The sequence below is a fragment of the Pterocles gutturalis genome, unplaced genomic scaffold, assembly GCF_000699245.1.
Source record: "Pterocles gutturalis isolate BGI_N339 unplaced genomic scaffold, ASM69924v1 scaffold14073, whole genome shotgun sequence".
Taxonomy (NCBI): domain Eukaryota; kingdom Metazoa; phylum Chordata; class Aves; order Pterocliformes; family Pteroclidae; genus Pterocles; species Pterocles gutturalis.
In genome coordinates, this window is record NW_010120691.1 from 134971 (window position 1) to 153027 (window position 18057).

Sequence of the window (18057 nt, forward strand, 5' to 3'; positions counted from 1 at the left end):
GTTTCAGATGCACGTCATTTTAAGAACTAACACAAATAAAGTTATTGCTGCTGCTGGAAAAGTTCCTGGTTGGCAACTGAGCCATATTAAAAATCATGTGAAGATTTAATCCATGGCAAATATGGGATAATTCAGAGTTATTCTGCCATGAAAGAGGTAAAAGCCGAGTTAAGTTACTTTTTTTATTTGCCCTGTGCTGAGCCCAGGTCCCTGGACAGTTACAAAAGGTCAGTGTGTAAGTGATGGCTTGTTAAGTCAGCACGACTTGCTTGTCTGTCTGAGTCCTAAGAGACTAAGAAGGAATGAAAGCAGTTTGGAGATAGCTGACTACGAGACAGCACCTATGGCCTTGGTGGGAATTTGACAATAACTTGTGATCAAACAAGGAACAAACTGAAACGAAGCCATTTTGCATTTGTGAACTGCTTATTCCTCTAAAGTTTCCTCCAGAAAATGCTCATATAGATGAAGTTGTCACGGCTTCAGGGGGTACATGAGTCTGTGGGCAGCTATTTTGTTTTGGTTCTCCTACTGAGCTACAGTTCTGAAAAATGACAAGGGAAGACTTATGGTGTCACTGTAACACTTTGAGGCAACAATCGGAGCTGGGAGATCAGTCAGAAGGACCCCAGAGCACCCCCTGGCACATCCCACCATCAAGCTTAGAAGTCACCTGTGTCTGTCCTTCATAAGCAACTGAACAACACAATTAATTCCCCCAGATGTCCATCTGCGACAAAAGTACAATTCAACAATTGTATATAGAACATTTCTCTATGAAACAAAATATGAATAATAATGTGTGAATAAGGCTGAGCAACCACTGCAGGAAACACAGGGCAAGTGCTACTAAAAATAAGTTTATGATGAAGTTTGTGTCCAATGAAAATTAGGACAACCACAGCAACTCAAAGGAGACACAAAGTTGCTCTCATAATTTATCTTGTCATTAGGGTTAAAACCATCCCATTCATCAAAAGATGTTCAAAGTGCTTAGAAAACAGAGCAAACCAGAAAACTTTCTATGGTACAGACAGTAGAAGTGCATAAGTCAAGAATTTCCACACAAGATATTATCTGATTGGTTTCTTAAACTAATTTCATTTTCTTTAGGCAAACATTCTATCGTAGCATGAGGTCATAGCTAACCAAGAAGCTACTCTCTTATCATAATTTCCAGGGAAGCAGGACTTTCCTATTTACATATTGTGTAGGATAATAGTCAAAGCTCAAATACAGTGTAGTAGATAATTTGACCTCAGGAATTTCAAGGGTTGCATCAAGGCAATGTACAGACTTGATGTTTCAAAAATTTTCTCCCATCATATCTGCTATGAACATGTGTTTTCTTATGCTTTCTTTGCTGAAATGCCTAGTGACATGAGTGTGTTTCAGTTACTTGTTAGACTTCTGAGTAACTATTTTGATTTCAACAATCAGTATTTAATATTCTAGTCACAAACTTCCTATTACATATAATCCAACTGCAGCACTTTTCAACGGCTTTGATTTCAACAAGTGCATGATTAAAACAGTGATTAAATAAAGCACGACATCAAAACTAAATGTTGAAGTCAAGATTCTTTTAAAATAATCTTCAGCTAAGGAATTTTGCATGATCTTTCATCTACTTTCATCCTGGTTTTGGTCTATCCTTCACTTTACTACTTAGTAATGGAAGAGTGTAACTACTCAATGAGAACTCTTACAATGCTGTCAAACATTCCTCATTTTCAAAGAGTGATTAGCCAAGCTTTTGTTGATGACAAGACAAATGCAAAAAAACCCTTCTTCTGCTTAGAAAAAGCATTCACATGAAAGCATGGTTGTCAGAAAAGTAGATTTTAGGTATGTTTTTTTTTTATTTGTGTACTTTCTATTTCCTTAACTAATTGCCACTTTATCCTTAAATTCTGAGTTTTCTTTTGAGTTCCTTTAGATTCTTTTAAAGATTGGAAAGTTCCTTGGTTAGGGTTGTGATTTGTTGTTGTATTATTTTATTTTATCATTAGATAAGCTACACAGTCTGAAAATATGGATAGGATGACATAAATCTCCACTAATCTTCTTATCTTAGGCACCCAAAAATTACATATTTCTATTCATTTAAATTTATGTCTATGATCGGAATCAATTTAGTGATTCATCCCTAGAAGGTACAACATCAACTCCAAACACCAAAATACCTTTTACATACTCAACTCTATAGGACTCATTGCAAAACCATAAAAGACTAACTCATCAAAAGTCAAAAGTAATATCAAAATCATAGAGACTATCACGGGTAGAGATAAAAATCCCACAGCCTGATACTTACAGAATTTCTTAAAATCCAGACACTTCTTTCCAGCTGCTGGCCAGAGGATAGCTGTGCATGTGGCAGAGACACAAACAGTACATCCTTTGTTACCTGTCCACGCGCCTATTTGAAGTCTGCTAAAGAGCAAACTTCTGAGCAGGTGCATAATGACAAAATAGCACAAAGGAAGAACACGTACATGATTTTGTGTCAGCGCTTTTGCTTTCTGCACAGCAATTCCCATGAAGATCTCAATGTAGAATAATTTTTGCTGTTAGTATTGCTCACTTTGAGTTTTTATAGCTGCTTGAAGATCTGCCTCATTGTATTTGATTTCAGCTAATCAAGCATAGAAATGAACAGGAATGCAGACACTCAGCACTGTAAAAAACACAGAAGGAAGTTTTTTCAAACAAAATCCCTTTATTAGGCAGTGGTTCTAGTGATGCAATCAGAATAGGAAGGAAAGTCTGGGTTACTTCATTGTTTTGTTTGGATTTTGGGGTCCAGTGCTAACTTGTGATAATGTTTCCATTCGTAAGTATATTTCTCTGAGGGCAATCCAAAAAAGTGACTATGATGAATCTAATAGGAAAAACATCCCATTGAACTTGCTAAGTTTTTCCATCATGAGTGACCATTACAGAATTGCCCCGCTCAATTATCTTTCCTGTGTAGTTCAGTAGCTTTTGGCTAAGTTTATTGTTTTTTATTAAAGTCAAATAAAAGCACAAAGTGGATTCAATAGAAATGTAATTACAGAGAAACTCAATAACAGATTCGTCCCTGTGAGGATTTTAAGAGTTTTTAAATAAGAGAATGGAGTGAATAACATGAATGACCAAAAAGAAGCACTGCAACGTATATCAAGGATACAGTTGGTTGCGGGGACATCTAGGTCTTTAGAGACAAGCCCAAAGTCTACTGCTGCCAAGAGGAGTTTTGGATCTGACCTTAAATGTTGTGAGATGTCAATTGCATTGGTAATCTAAAGATTCAACTCTCTATAACCTCCACAGTTCAACAGTTAAAACAAACATCTTCTCTACAGACATGACTTATCTGATCAGCCTGTCACACCATGTAATTCTAAACAGGATTTTCCAGGTGACATGTACAGAGCACTGTATCGTCTCTCTGGCTTTAGGTAGTTAAATGTTTAGATGTCAGAAAGGCCAATGGGGGCAGAAATGCTAGCTTAAGCAAAAAGGATTTTTCCTTATGTCTCCCAAACATGAAATGCACAGCAGCAGTTTTGCAAAGTGTGCAAATTCTTTTCATCAAATGTAAAACTGATATTGAAGATTAAGAAGTTTCCTTCCCTTCTGAAAGAATATGTCACTCCTCTCAACATACATAAGTGTGTGTTGTTTGTTGTTTAATCCTGAGACCTACATATCACTTTCAAGTGATCTTCAGGAGATGCTAGATTTGGTCTGCTGTAACCACATTATAGGGCATTATTAATTTTATAGGTTGCCACAAATGATGGAAAAGTGGTATTAAGTTTTTAACTAAATGTAGATCACGAAGAAGTACAGAAGAATGAATATTGAGCTTATTATCTTCAGGTATACTGATTGCTTAAGTATATTGATGTTAGTGAGTGTTGTAATACCCTGTGAAGATGGTCATAAATACCCTGTATGGCCAAAGCCATAAATACACGTTTTCTGTAAAGATATTAGAAAAACTCTTGCCACTATCTGTTATTTTCCTGGCTGTTTCTGGTACCTGTTGCAAGCTGCTTTACTTAATTTCAGAGATGATACAATACTAAGTTTAAATTTATTTTAAGTCTTCAAAGTTTGCCTATCAAATATTATTGCTACTGATATGTCCAATGGATTAATAGAATCATAGAATGGTTAGGGTTGGAAAGGACCTTAAAGATCATCTAGTTCCAATGCCTCTGCCATGGGCAGGGATACCTGGGATGTGGATATCTGCAGGCTTTAGGGTAACCCCACAGATGCATATCATTTCAGTGTTTGGTTCATTTCTATTGTTGCACACCCTGAGATCCCCTTTGGCTTGGATGAAATATAAAATCTATCCCAGTGATGGAAACTCATCACCAACAGTCTCAAAAGAGGTAACTTAATCTAGTCATCCACTCCACTGATATAATTAGGAATGCACTTTGTCAGCCTTTGAGGGTTTAACTACAGCTGGCTGGGTTCAAGGCAACCTCGGAAACCAATCTGTTCTTAGTAACACCATCTCCTTCACAAAATTGCAGACATATTTTCAGCAGATATACCCAGCTAACTGTTCAATTATGTTTTTCGACCTACTTATGCAGTGGTCAGTGTCTTTTTCAGCATAACTTTAGCCCTAGATCAATGCCATGAAATGATTCAGACACCAAAGGCTAAACTGACAGCTCAAGAATAAAGGTTATGAACCTTATTTACAGTGTTTGAATGTGGCTCAATTCATCCTCTGAAAATCATCATATTCCTGATACAGTTGATGAGATTTAATTGGAAAAGAGATTCTAATGGATAGTCACAGGCTGACTGGCCTATCTATTGTTTAAGAAATAAAAGATACTTTAGGCTCTGTTCTCTAGCAAAATCAGAACTCTGCTCTTTACATGGATTAGCTAAATTAGGGAAAAAAAATCTAACCTAATAAAAATTTAAATTATTCTTAAATGTATTCATCAGGACTAATTCTGGCTCCCGGCTGTACTCTTGACTCTTCTGCTGGGGTCTGCAGGGATTCAGATGATGAATACCTTCATAGCATTGTCAATAAGCTTCTCTTTTTCCGTGCGTTTTACTCTGGTAGGAATCTCATTTGCACAAATGAATGAGATTTTCTCTTAGGGTTCAAGTAAGTTGGATAATGTTTCCCCTCCAGTCTGCAAAATATTGGAGAAAAATGCAGTATGGCTTTCCACCTATTTACTTTAAATATCTAGACCTGAAAATACCCAGCTTAACCTATTAATCAGCAGAGTGGCCTGTTTGGAAAAAGACATACCTTTTTTTTTTTTTTTTTCCTTTTTTTTTTTTTTTTTTTTTCTTATCAGTCCTGAAGCATTAGTCTAAACACTTTGAATTCCAGCCTTCAAGGTTCCACCTACAGCTGTGTCAGCAGGCTGGGCACAGGCTCCCCCCCTGGCCAGAAGCCCAATAGCTGTGTCAGTGCAGCACTGTGCCTGGTTATTGGTTTGGGCAAAATGCTGTGCTAACATCGCTACACAGCTCCTGGACACAGGCAAAGGGAGGTCAGATTTGTTTGCAGCCACCCCATAAAAACTTATCCCGAGTTCCTGTGTTGCAGTTGTTAATCATGAAATTCACTAAAGCCGTGGATTTATTACCTTGCTGTTAAACCTTATAGGGTCAGACTGAAATTTTTGATTTTTCCACTGTTGTATTTTTGCCTGTAATATAGATTTTCAGTAGGTGTCAAAATACAGGCGTCACAACGGGGCCTTGCGTATGCGTAATACACAAATTTCAGTGCTCTGTGTCTGACAGCAAAAAAAAGGGACTGCGAATTAAATAAAAAGATATACCTCCTTCTTGCTTCAGTAAGTCTCCATGTAAGTAGAAGAAGGTTAACTGCGAAAAGTGCAACTTACTTTAGAATTTTTGATAGTACTAACAGTGTTAATTATAGACATCCCCATTACCCACATGAATATCATACCCCATGTTTGAATCTGGAAAGAGAAAATGTGCCTCCAAGGACATTCTATGACAGTAAACTCCCCATACAAATGGGTGATTACTTTCAACTACAGTGACTCATTGTTGCATGGCACGTAACGTAATTAACTGCAGATTTACTTGTGTTCAGTGTAGACTGAGGCAAGCTGGTTTGGTTTGCATAGTCTTACTGTATTCCTGAGTGTGGCACAGTTAACTTCAGGCCTGGCTTAGCTAAGTCGTAAAAAAAGCCCTAAGAGCTGGAGTCCATTAAGAATGAAATGCATCTTGACCACACAAAACAGCTGCAGAGTCAATGTCCCTCCCAAAAATCTGTAGTGTGCTTCCTAAATACAGCAAATGTTCCTGTATGTTGAAGAAGACTTTTAAAAAAATTGACACAGTAGGTTCCTTTGTTTGTTTATTTTTAATTGCCACTCTTCATCAGAGGCAACAGATGGCTTGAAGAAATACACTTGAAGAAGATTCCAGTTAACTTTTGACTTGTCGTCTAAGTCATTGTAATGATTGCTGTGTATTCTGTGAATTACCAGTGACCCATGGGTAGCCTTAAGTTTCATGTTCCATCTACGGACTTATGCGTATTGTACACACATGTAAATAAGAATAAATCAGTATTTCCAGAAACCTCACACTTGCGGTAATGCTATAATTAAGTTCCCATGATTGAATTGCTTTTGCTAGTTGAAAGAGAGAAGGAGGGAAGAAAGTGAGCAAGGCAGCTTTAGGGATTGCAGCAGATCACTGTGTATTATGGGGAAATGCATCCTCTGAGTGGAAGATGGAAGAAGGACCTTACACAAGGTGGACACAATTGTTTCTGTAGGAGACTAAAGACTGCTGCATATTTAAAACACCCCTCTCGTGTGCTTAGCTAGTTGTCCCTGCTTCCTTCTGCCCACCCTCTTTCAAAAAGTGAGCACTTTCAATAGGAAATCCTGCTGCGGCTGGAATACAAAGGCTTCCCTTGTCCCTGTTCATCAGGGTAAGCTTGCTGTTTCCTTTCAATTCCTTGCTCATGCATGGTCTGGGCACCATCTGGCCCAGAAATGGCCAAGGACAGACAAGCCTGCAAAACATCTTCAGAGAATGCCCTAGGTTTCCCTGCTCCATGTTTCACCTGTAACTACAGCAAAGATTTTACATTCTTCTCTGATACATACAGACAAATATTTAGAACTCGACCTTTCAAAATATTTGAGTAATGGAGCAAAGTATTGCAAAAGGAAGACAAGCCTAGGCACCATTATGTTTTAATTATCTAAGACATCATACTGATGTCTTATTCTGCAATAATCCTGTTAAATAGGAAGTCAGCTTGAGCTGAGACAAGAGATGGCGTAATCAGATCATTAAGCAAAGTTATTGACAAAAATTCTGAGTTCTGATGGCTTGATCCCATTTCCACTGAATTCAGAGGTAAAGCCTCCATTACTACACCTAAGTATCCATTAACTCAGGCCATGTGTATAAACAAGGCTCATATCTCACTTGATGTTCCAGGATTTATTCTTGACCTTTTATTAGACTGGAATAGAAAAAAGACAGAGCATTTCTTGTTAGATTGGATGCTGCAACTATCCAGCTCTTACTCTCATAGTAATGTTAACCTTAGAAAGGATCTGATATTCTCACTTTTAGATTCCCTCTTGACTACTAGGTATGATCATCATTGGGCCAGAAAACAAGCCTAGAAGGTATTTAATTCTGAGCTTTTATTAGCCAGAGAAAGAGAAACTGGTAGGGAGGATGCTCTCCATCACCATACCTAGAGGTTGCATAGACTAACCCAGAGTCTAGGTAACTGCAAACTCTCTGATGTCTGCAGGAGTGTAGCTAGCAAGGAACCTACTACTCAGTATGTGAAATTCAGGCCTTGTATATATTTGTTATTCGCTCCCCAAATATGTCCATTGGGAAGGATTTTTCTGATCAGATGCAGTAAAATATGAGGACTTAAAGATCTAGAGATTATTCTGTTTCTGGTAGCAAACTGTGAGGGTGACTTAATGTCTGATGTCCTGAGGTTTTGCCCACAGATGTTTGAAACACAGTTCCTCAGATTGCCTCTTGCTTTACTTGTCTTTCAGCTGATAAATGATGTCAACCCAGCTGGACTTCTACATCTAGTATAGGTTTTCCATATATACTCCCTTCTGTCTCTCTGCACTGGTAGGGCTCTTCTGCTTTACACAAAAAGACTTATGGTAATCATTTTGCTCATTATATGCTCAGAGCAACTTCTACAGAAAGAAATGTTATAAAAGGCTTGTATAGTCCTCAGGTAGAAATTCAATAATGGCAACACTTAGTAGCACAGATTTCTGCTTCTCTTTTGTTCAGCCTTCTTCTGCCTTCTAGGTATATCCTAAACTGAATGATTTCACACATATGAAAATCCCACAGGCTCACAGTAGCCAAGTATTACATGTAGCACCCTAAATAAGAAAGCATAATGGTCTTCAAATGAGCAAGTTGATAATAGGGTCCCTGCTCCAGTGTTTGCTCCATGCTTCTCAGAGATCAGAGGCTCCAGCAGTGTCTGGAAAGTTGATAGACACAGGCAGGGGAAGACATGAATTACAGAGATGAGGGATCCCTCATGGAGCATCAGTCTTTCCCTTGCATTAATTACAAGGGATGCCAACTCAAGGAGTTCTGCTGACCTCTGCTAAAATAGTCCTTCAGGATGACAAGGACTCTTTTTCATTTCAGCTTTTGACTTCTAAATCAACACTTAAATGCCATTCCAAAACCCAGTGCCACATATGTCTGCTGGGACGCGGGGGTCGACTGTAAATGGCCCCACCACACCAAGGTCCTTTAGGAGATGTTTCTTTTCTCACTCCACCTCCTTTTATTTACACACAAAGAGGAGAATCAGGTCATATACCTGTGAAGATGGTCCTTCTGTCCTTTGCTCCCCTCTTCCTCCCACCCCCTTCAGAGTGGCACATACAATAGGACTTGGAAGACCATCATGGGGGCTGTTTCTGCTGACAGAGGAAGAAGGAGGTAGGCAAAGGGGGCACAATCCTAGATAGGATGCCTGGCTTCAGTCACCAGCTTGGGACATGACTCTGGGCACTCTTCTCCTGGATTCCCTCTTGTGCTCTTTTAATGCACCCATCATGGGGGGACCTGAAGGCTGCACAGAGCATGGTCCCACCCTGATGGTGGATGTGCTGCCTGCCAGCCTTGCTCCGCCGTGCTGCCTGGCCAGCTGGATCAAAGCACTGCCTTGGGCCAAGTGGCTGCTAGTATTGTGGTTAGCCAAAATCCAGGATGTTGACTTGATTGTTTGCCCTGGATACTCTGCACTGTTTCAGGATGTGATTCTATTAACCAGATGCTTTTCAGATACTGTCCTATCTAGGACTTTCACTAGTGTTCCATAGTCATGTCTTGCAGTTCCCACCACTGCACATTTTCCACACATTTACACTAAATTTTTTTGATCTCCTGTGCAAAAATAACACTTTGTGGTTTTTGACTCTTGGCTTTTTGTAATGTCAGTGCCGTCAGTTTGCTAGATGCAATCTGAAGGTGTCTGTGCAGGGCACGCAGGGCTCTCAAGTCTTATGGTTTTTTGCAGGCAGCTCCAACCCTAGTGTAATCAGAGATAAGTGACTTGGTTAAAAATGAATGGGGCAGCTGGCTAAATGCTCAACGAAACAAAATGATCAAAGGGACAGTGCCAGATGTTTTCCATCAACTTTACATATGGAGGTACCAGGGAGAGCAGCAGGAGCACCAAACTAAAAAGAAACCAGAGAAGCCAACTCTAGTTTCAACCATAACATAAGGAACTGGCTATAAATACTACATTCCTCACTGAGGCTCCCAGAGGACATTCTGTAGGTATTTCTAAAGCCTACAGGAAAAGCATATCTACTATTGTCTGACTTTGTTATACGCATCCCCCCCGTAAATGTCTTATAAAGAATTATTGTTCTTAGCATCTATAAAAAAATATGCCTTTAAAAATAATATTTTAGAAAGCTACTAGAAATTATAAAGTGTATTTTCCACAAAATGTGTTTTTTGTCCAACTTGTGCCAGTACAGTCTTTTCCTACACTACTGTTTTGTGGGGTTTTCTTTTACCATGTTTAGTATATTTTACAATTTTAATTTCATAGGTTTTGAGTCCAAGTTACTGCAAGAGGCCCAAGTCATTTCAAGATTTACTGGGGAAAAGGAGCCAGCTTTTTATTTTTGCCTTCTGGGGAAGTTTATGGTAGAGTGAGATAAACATCCCAAATAGTTAAGGTTGTTTATCCTGCATCACTTAGAAGACATTCTTGACATCACTTGTATAGAACTGAGCAGGGGAGCTGCTCAGTCAGCACTGACAGAAATTAAACCCAGATCACCCAGCCTTGGGGCCTACAGACTTTATTTCAATGTGATAAAATCTGCTTCTGTTGGGATAAAAGCAAGACAAATTTTGATGCATAAGGGCTCCTCTTCCAGTTCTATTTCAGTCATTATTTCGGGACACTTTAGTTGACCATGACATATCTCTGTAGTATCTTGGGGTTTGCAAGAGGGGATGAATATTGCAGGAGGATCTGTTGCCATGATTGTTCAGTTTAATGACTTTACTATTGGCCCCAAATCTGCAAGTCTTAGAGTTGGAGAGCAAGGATCCTGTAAGCTACCAGCAGATAATTCAAGGCAACATAGAAACTTCAAAATATTTTCCTGTTCCTTTTTGACTCTATGGTTTAATGATGCCTGATGGAGAGTCACCCCCTGACAGCAGGAGGACGGAGAGTTATGTCTCCCATGAAGAGACTGGAGAGGCATTTCCCTAAAACAACTGGAAGTGACAGACCTGCCCTTGGCTGGGGGAGGAGCTATGAGGGGTTTTGTCTGTGTTGTTCAGTGGTACTGAAATCCACTTTGTCCTTTACTTACGTAGCATACTTCTAGATTTGGTAATAAATGTACCGCTTTTTGTAGGAGTATTGATTATAAAAATGTTTATTCCATGTATAAAAAGCTTGATGTGCCTTTAAAACCTGGTCTAGACCCATTCTGCAGGAACAAATCCAGTGAATGTGCTTTTTATTTCTTTGTATTATTATCTCATGCACATATAAGTGCAAGACACTCATTGCTGTGCATATATCTGTGATTTTCAGGGTAGGATGAGGCCTTTGCTGCTAGATACGCTAGTAACAAATGGGCCGAGGAACTCACTAACTCTCACACTTGAGTAAAGGAAAGCTTGGGCATGACTCACTTAGGAATGCTTTCTACTCCCCTAATTGCACAATTACCTTAGAGAGCTCACTGGCCATTTGGCATAGAGGTCATGCCTGTTTCCTCTGAGCACAGTAATAACTCCTCCTGGCTTCTCCTAGCAGGATAAAAAGGAGATGTGAGGAAAATATGTGGCCGTGTCCCCACTTTTCCTCTATATAATCTAGGAGCGGTATTTGTGTACAAAATCCTACATTCTCTGAAGTGACGATAGAAAAGTTGATCGTTACTTAACATAAATCAGCACTTTCACTTTTGCACTGAGTCAGGATCTGTACTGAAAGGGATAGTGTGATATTCTGGGGTGTTTGGTACTGGAGCTTGTGATGTCTGAGTTCTAACAAATGGGATTAAAAAAAGTGTGGGGGATGCCACAAGCACAGGAACCTTCCCAACCATACTCACATGCTATCGAGTTAGTCTGCCAAGCAAAGAAGAGATGTCTCCAATACCTTGTTCTCAAAAGCAATAAGTAAAAAAAGATATGAATAATATAAATGCTATCAATAATTGCACTCATGTAACACAGATGACAAGTGAAGTAAACAGACCTGAATGCTCCATGAGAAAAATGGTAAATAAACTTGCTAGTTACATTAAAGGAATTAAAGGAAGATTTGGCTGGAGAATACTTCTGGACCTCTATCAGACTCAACAGTACATTTTTCAGGGCTCACCTCATGTGTGGAACTGGTAAAGTAAGTAAGTCTGCAAGATGGAACAAAAGGAAAAAGATAGAAATGAATTATGTAGATTGTTGAGGAGGAGATACTTAAGTATAGCTATCTTTAGTCCCCCAATGCTCTCTTGTTCTGGAAAATGGCTGGAGTGAGTGGTCCCTCTTCTTAACCTTTTTGTTAATGTAATCAAACAGTAAATGTGAAAGCTATAATTTCTCTCTGCAGATTGATGACAGCATCACTATGTAGTCAAGCTTTCATCCTACTCTCCACTTCTTTACACCTATGAATTTGCCATCCTTCATTGCACACTGATGCATCTTCCATTCGAAGCAGCTAAAGCACATATTCTCCTGTCCTCCTTGCAGCCCACCAGCTAATACCCCCTAACATGTAATGGATTGTATGCACTGTCCTCCCACTGGGCTTATGAATACTTATGGCTGCTGCACTTCCAGTGTATGTTTTGGACATGCACACAGGATGCTTGCCTGATCGGGCCCTTCACGAGTTGTAGATGGATGTGAATGCAAGTGGTCTGATGCATCTAAGTTACTTTATTAGTGTAAACTTTAGTGTCCATGGGCTTCTCAGCTGTGGACTTGGATTGGCAAGAGTGTTTAAGATTACTCATTTGTAAAGAGGTTCATGATGACTACTTAAATCTTTCCTACTTTTTTTATCAGCATCTTTTTAAATAGTGGGAAGCAGAGCAGTTTAATGCTGAGTGAGGCTGCATTAGCTTCCCCTTTTTGTGAGAAACCTCTGCTTAGAAGGTTCCCAAAGTGAAAGTGTTTGCAAGAGAAAACACAACTGGGAGACACTCACATCCAAGCCTGGTTCTGGTGGGTGGAGCTGTTCTGCTGATATAAAAGAACATCACTCCAAAGAAAGAGAAAAGTTTTGGGGAGAGGAAAGGAAACCAAAGATCTTGATTCCCAAGCTTAGAGAGAACTGGTCATCAGTTTCTCAAATGGAGGGCTAATATCCAAGACTCACAGATATATATCTGAAGCATGGACTTCATTAGAGCTACAACTAACTAAACCCAACTGAATTCAAAGGAAAGTCAGGCTCTGGGTCCCAACTGCTTTTGCTATCAAACAAAATATAGACAACACCTCTGTTTGTTGCATTTTTTTTTTCAAATCACTTCCCTGGAGAGTCAAGTATTTAGAATGCTGTAGTGTGGGTGGCTGTCCTAGGGATCAAGGAACACCAGACAGAGTCTGTAGCAAAGCTTCTTGCATTAGGATGGAGGCAGAGGAAGCCATATAGAAAATGTAGTCCAGGAAAGAGTTCTTAGAAGATGAAGTAGGGATTAAGCCAGAGCCTATTTACCATTTGCTAAAACGCTCAGTGCATTTGCCTTCATGAATTCTGCATTCCTGAGGACTGCATGCTGGGTTAATAAAATCCCTCTCTTGAACGGGCTTTGGAAACTCAGACAGTCACTGACTGCCCATATGGCAGAATTTGGCTATTGCTATTAGACAGCTGCAGGAAGTTGAGGACAAGAAAGGGGAGACAGCACCAAAATCTTATGAACGCATAGACATGTAGAGAGACAGGGCTTTGCCTCATGGCAGGAGCTTCCAAAATATGTTCCTCATCAAAATGCCAGGATCCTCTTTTTGTTTTTTTTCTTTAAGAAACTGCAGTTTGCACTTCTGCTTTTCTTAGGTGATACGTATGTGATTTAAACACTCTTACACCCTGAGCTTAAGTTTCAAGAGCATTTTAAAGCAATTAGCACACCTACAAGAAAAACAGGAAAACACCACACTTCCATTACTCACAGACTCAAAGGGAGATTTGGTTTAACATTCTTCCTTGGGGAAGAAATGACATACTCCCTAGTAACCCAATGCCAAACCACTGCTCTCTGTTTTGAGTAGCAAATGCCATTTTTACTGCATCTAAAAGCCCAGACGGTGTTTCTTTTCTTTTTGTGAAATTGTGTATTTTGGTACTGCTCTCAAACAACAGTTTAACAGAACAAAGGAGTTATCTTTATGAGACAGCCAGGGAAATACACAAAGAACAGGAAGATGCAGCTAACCTAAATAATGACATTGAAAACAAAATAGCTATCAAGCTATAAATAAACAATATGAAGTAAATATAATTATTTTTTTAAGAGAAGACACAGACTTAATTCCTGGGAGTGCAGACATCTACAGTTTCCTCAGACTTTAGTTCTCATTTTCTCAGTCAAGCCATAGAATAACATTTCCTACTTCTTTCAACTTTTTACAGTATGAACTTTCATACCACTTCTTTTGCAGAAAATTGCAAAATACAGACACATATGTTTAGGAGAAAGGTCAGATTTTTCTAAAACAATAAAATTGCCCAAACTGCTGTTTTTGAACTGTGCAAATACATTCATTCTCATGGGGCAGGGAAGTAAACATACACATGGCTGCATTAATTAAGACAATACTTAGTTTCCTGCAACCCAAAGGAATTTTCTTATTTAGACTAAGTCTTTAACGATGCAATCTCCTATTGTGTGCATGTGGGTGTGCAAAGCAGCAACTGCAATTTCACAAAAAGGCAAGGGCTGGTCCTAACATAGCGGGCGAATGAGGAAAGAATTAAATAATCCTCTCAACCAAAGCCAGAATCAACTTTCTGAGCACCAGGCTCAGTCACTCTAGCTTTCTTGCTTTCCATAATACAGTCCTAAACGACCTGAGCAGAAGCCTGTTTCACGTCCTTTTTTTCCTGGGGATTGTCTTGTTGAGTATCTTGGGCAGGAAACTGGCCTGATCTGTTGACTTACAAGATTTAAAAAAAGCACTTGCATTTCCCACTCCCAGTCCTGACCAGCAGCACCGGGCTGAATCACTTCCCCGGTGGGGGCAAGAAACATGCGAGAGCAAAGTGCTCGCCAAGTGTCTGAGTGATCGGGAAACGCTCTGGGCTGACACAGAGTCAGCAAAAACCATGACTGACCCCGGCGAAATGTCAGTCAGGACACGTTACCGGTCCCCATCCCTCGGGCTTTACCTGCTGGTGGGCGAATGGCTGGGGGGGATGTCCTGCACAAAGCTCTGCTCCATGCCAGGGATCCTGGCCGGGCTGTGGGGGTGGTAAGCTGTCAGGACCACGCTGCCCGAGTCCTTCATCTCCATGGTCACAGGCACATGTCAGCCCTGCTGCTGGTGAAAAAGGCGACTGGGGGGGGTGCCAACGGGTCCTGACGGGGGGGCGAGCAGTCCTGTCATGAGTGCGAGCGCATGGCCTGGCTCCGGAGCAGCCTCTCGCCGCTGTTTGCTGTCAGGAGAGCCGTGTAACTGAGACACGTCTCCTCTCCCTGTCAGGAAAGCTGAATTAGCATATATTCAAAAACACCGCCCACAAAACAACCCACGGGGAAGTTACTACGTTCCTAGGAAACTGGAAACCTGAGATTATCCTGCATGGCACCAAGCGACCGCCAGGAAAACTTCTTCCTTGCTTTCTTTTTCTTGCCTTTTAAGAGCCGATTTCTTAATGCTCCTCCTGCTCCTGAAATAGGCTTGACTAACTGAAATTATTTGCCTGTTAAGCAGCAGGACGAGTGGAGAGCACTACTCAAGCACAAAACGTGGTTTGGCACAGCAGAGAGTGACATTTAAACTACTTACAGGAGAGATTCAGAAACCAAGTTGTCTCTCTTTAAATTATCACGGAGCAGGAACCTTGATTTCCTACATGCCAGATCATTTCTGTGACAGGGAACTGCATTCGCTTTCTCCTGAAAAGAGATTAAGTTTTTGTTTTGCCTGTTACGGCTGTGTAGATAATTAGAAGGGAGCTGGGAAATGAGCAAATAATTTTTACAACAGTGTGTGTTCATCTGGAGTAATCCCAGAAAATACACCCTGAGATGCTTGATAATTTTTCATGCTTGTGCTTGATCTTTGCATGATAATCAAAAGTTTTCTCTCAAAAGCAAAGCAGCAAGCAAAAATATTTGGGTCCAATTCTGGAGTAACACTCAGAGAAAACTGTAGACCAAATGAGAAAACTTAGAGAGTCCTTTATTTTCCTCTTCTATTTCTTCAGTGTCTGGAATTTTTTTTGAAAAGAAGTGTTTCTGATAAATGCCTATTTCTTAAAACCCTTGTCCTGCCTATGAAATCATGAGAAGGATGTTCCCTAATTTTACTCTATGGCTGCTTTTCAGCCACAGCTCTCTGAGTGCCTTGTGAGCACGTGGGTGAAACGCCAGCCCCTGTGCAGCTTTGTCACAGCTGCGGGAGGCGTCCCCAGCACAGGTACCGTGCAAAATCCCTGTCACCTTTTTCACCTTTGAGTGAAGGTGCTCTCCCCAGCACTACGACAGGGCTGCCTAAATTACACTGTCAGTCTCTCAAGCTGGCAAAGTAGCTTAGGTTTTGAAGGGCACAAAAATTAATCTCATCTCCACCTTCCCCCTGAGCTCCATATCCTGCCTGGAGGGGCAGGATTGTTTCAGTCAAATATGTTGCTGCGAGTCATGTAGGCAGTGACCAAGTTAATTTTAAATTAACCAGCAAAGGACACTGATAACAGTACACTTGGCAGCACTTCTTGCCGGACTCACCCAGGAAGTATAAATATTTGAACATGGAGAGCCTCTAGGCTAGCTCGCGCTATGCTGTTAACATGTTCTGGATTAAATATTTTAAAGCCAGGTTGCCCTGGATAAAATCATGGTTGCTTCCATGGCAGCGTGGAGGCCCTCTGGGAGCCACCGTGCAGCCATGTACCTATGTTGAAAAGAAGGAGAAGGCTCTAAGCTAACTCAGGTAGCATTGCCTACTGCCCGCAGCATCAGAACTGTATGTCCCAGTGCCACCAGTGGGGACAGGGGTGAATACCATAACCAGTGAAGACCTCATTGTGCCCTGGGATTAGTGGAGTGTTCAGGAGAGGGATAGGGTCTGGAAAATTCAGATGGATGTCATCATGGAACTCATATCCCAACTTTGTGGAACACTGACTGAATGCCAGGGTGATGCCTGGCTGCTGGGTGACCTGGGATGCTGCTGGCAATATAATTTTTTTTCCCCTCCTATCCTGGTTTTATGTTCCCCTTCCTGGACCAGAAGGTGGGTACCCCACTTATATGATGAGGGGAATTAAATTATAAATATGAATTTATATTCATATCTATAGTAATATGGCACAAGTGCAAATAGATATTTTGAAAATCAATAAGCCAAAACACATATATTAAACAGAAAGCTAAAAATTTGTAAATATAAATTATAAAATATCTGGTGACACCCTCTAAGGCATTCTCCGCAATTTACTTCAAGAAACTAAAGATCTGAAGAAGCACATGTAGTGTAAGGCACCAAGCACCATCAGAAACAGAGTAGATGTCCTTCGGAAGATCAGTCTGCAGACACAGTGTTGGCTGCAACTCCAGGAAAGTCTTTTTTCTTCCCTTCCTAGCGTCATAGCACTAGGCTTTCTCCAGTACCATCAAACAACAAAATGATGCTTATGTGCTTTAGGCTATGTGTAGGTAGAGCCCACAGTAAAAATACTACGAATTTTTAGTATTATTTTTGTTTCCTGTCTTCCCGTAATAAAAAAACCCACCAAACACCAATATGACCTAGAAAAGAATACAGTTAGCCTCTCAATAGTAAAATGCATATAAAGAAAAGAGGCCCACACTTATTAAATGGGATTTTCTCTCTAAGAAAAAGAAACATGGGAGATTTTATTTGGAGATTTATATAGTGCTGGTTGGATAAACTGTAGGCTTGTATGGAAATGGCAGACTGGCACATGTACAAATAGATATTTTGAAAATTAATCAGACAAAATACTTAAATCAAACTGAGAGCTAAAAATCTTTATATACATAATGGCTCCTGGGGTTAGACATCTTCATATTATGGAAAACTAAAAATTATGCTAAATCAACTAGACATACACATCAGCCATTGAACAAAGTTTTAACTGGACTAGTACAGCCATAAGGAAAGTGTACAAGGCAACATGGGACAGATTCCTCAGTTCTATCTGTGAAATTATGCTAGTTAAAGGAGAATTTATTTATAAAGGAGGATATATTTTTAAAGAAGCAAGTAGGAAAATATTTTAATCTGACATGCTTGTGTTTCTACAGGATC

At 40.2% G+C, this 18057-nt stretch overlaps 1 protein-coding gene across 1 annotated transcript in view; it reads right to left on the reverse strand.

Annotated features, from left to right (window-relative positions):
• ARHGAP28 (Rho GTPase activating protein 28) overlaps window positions 1–15086 on the reverse strand; it is a 70523-nt gene extending 55437 nt beyond the window's left edge. Inside the window, exon 1 of the mRNA XM_010076995.1 lies at window positions 14951–15086. Within this exon, the coding sequence (XP_010075297.1) occupies window positions 14951–15075 (125 nt within the window). The 5' untranslated portion in view covers window positions 15076–15086. The remainder of the gene's footprint in view (window positions 1–14950) is intronic.
• Between the last annotated feature and the right edge of the window lie 2971 nt (window positions 15087–18057).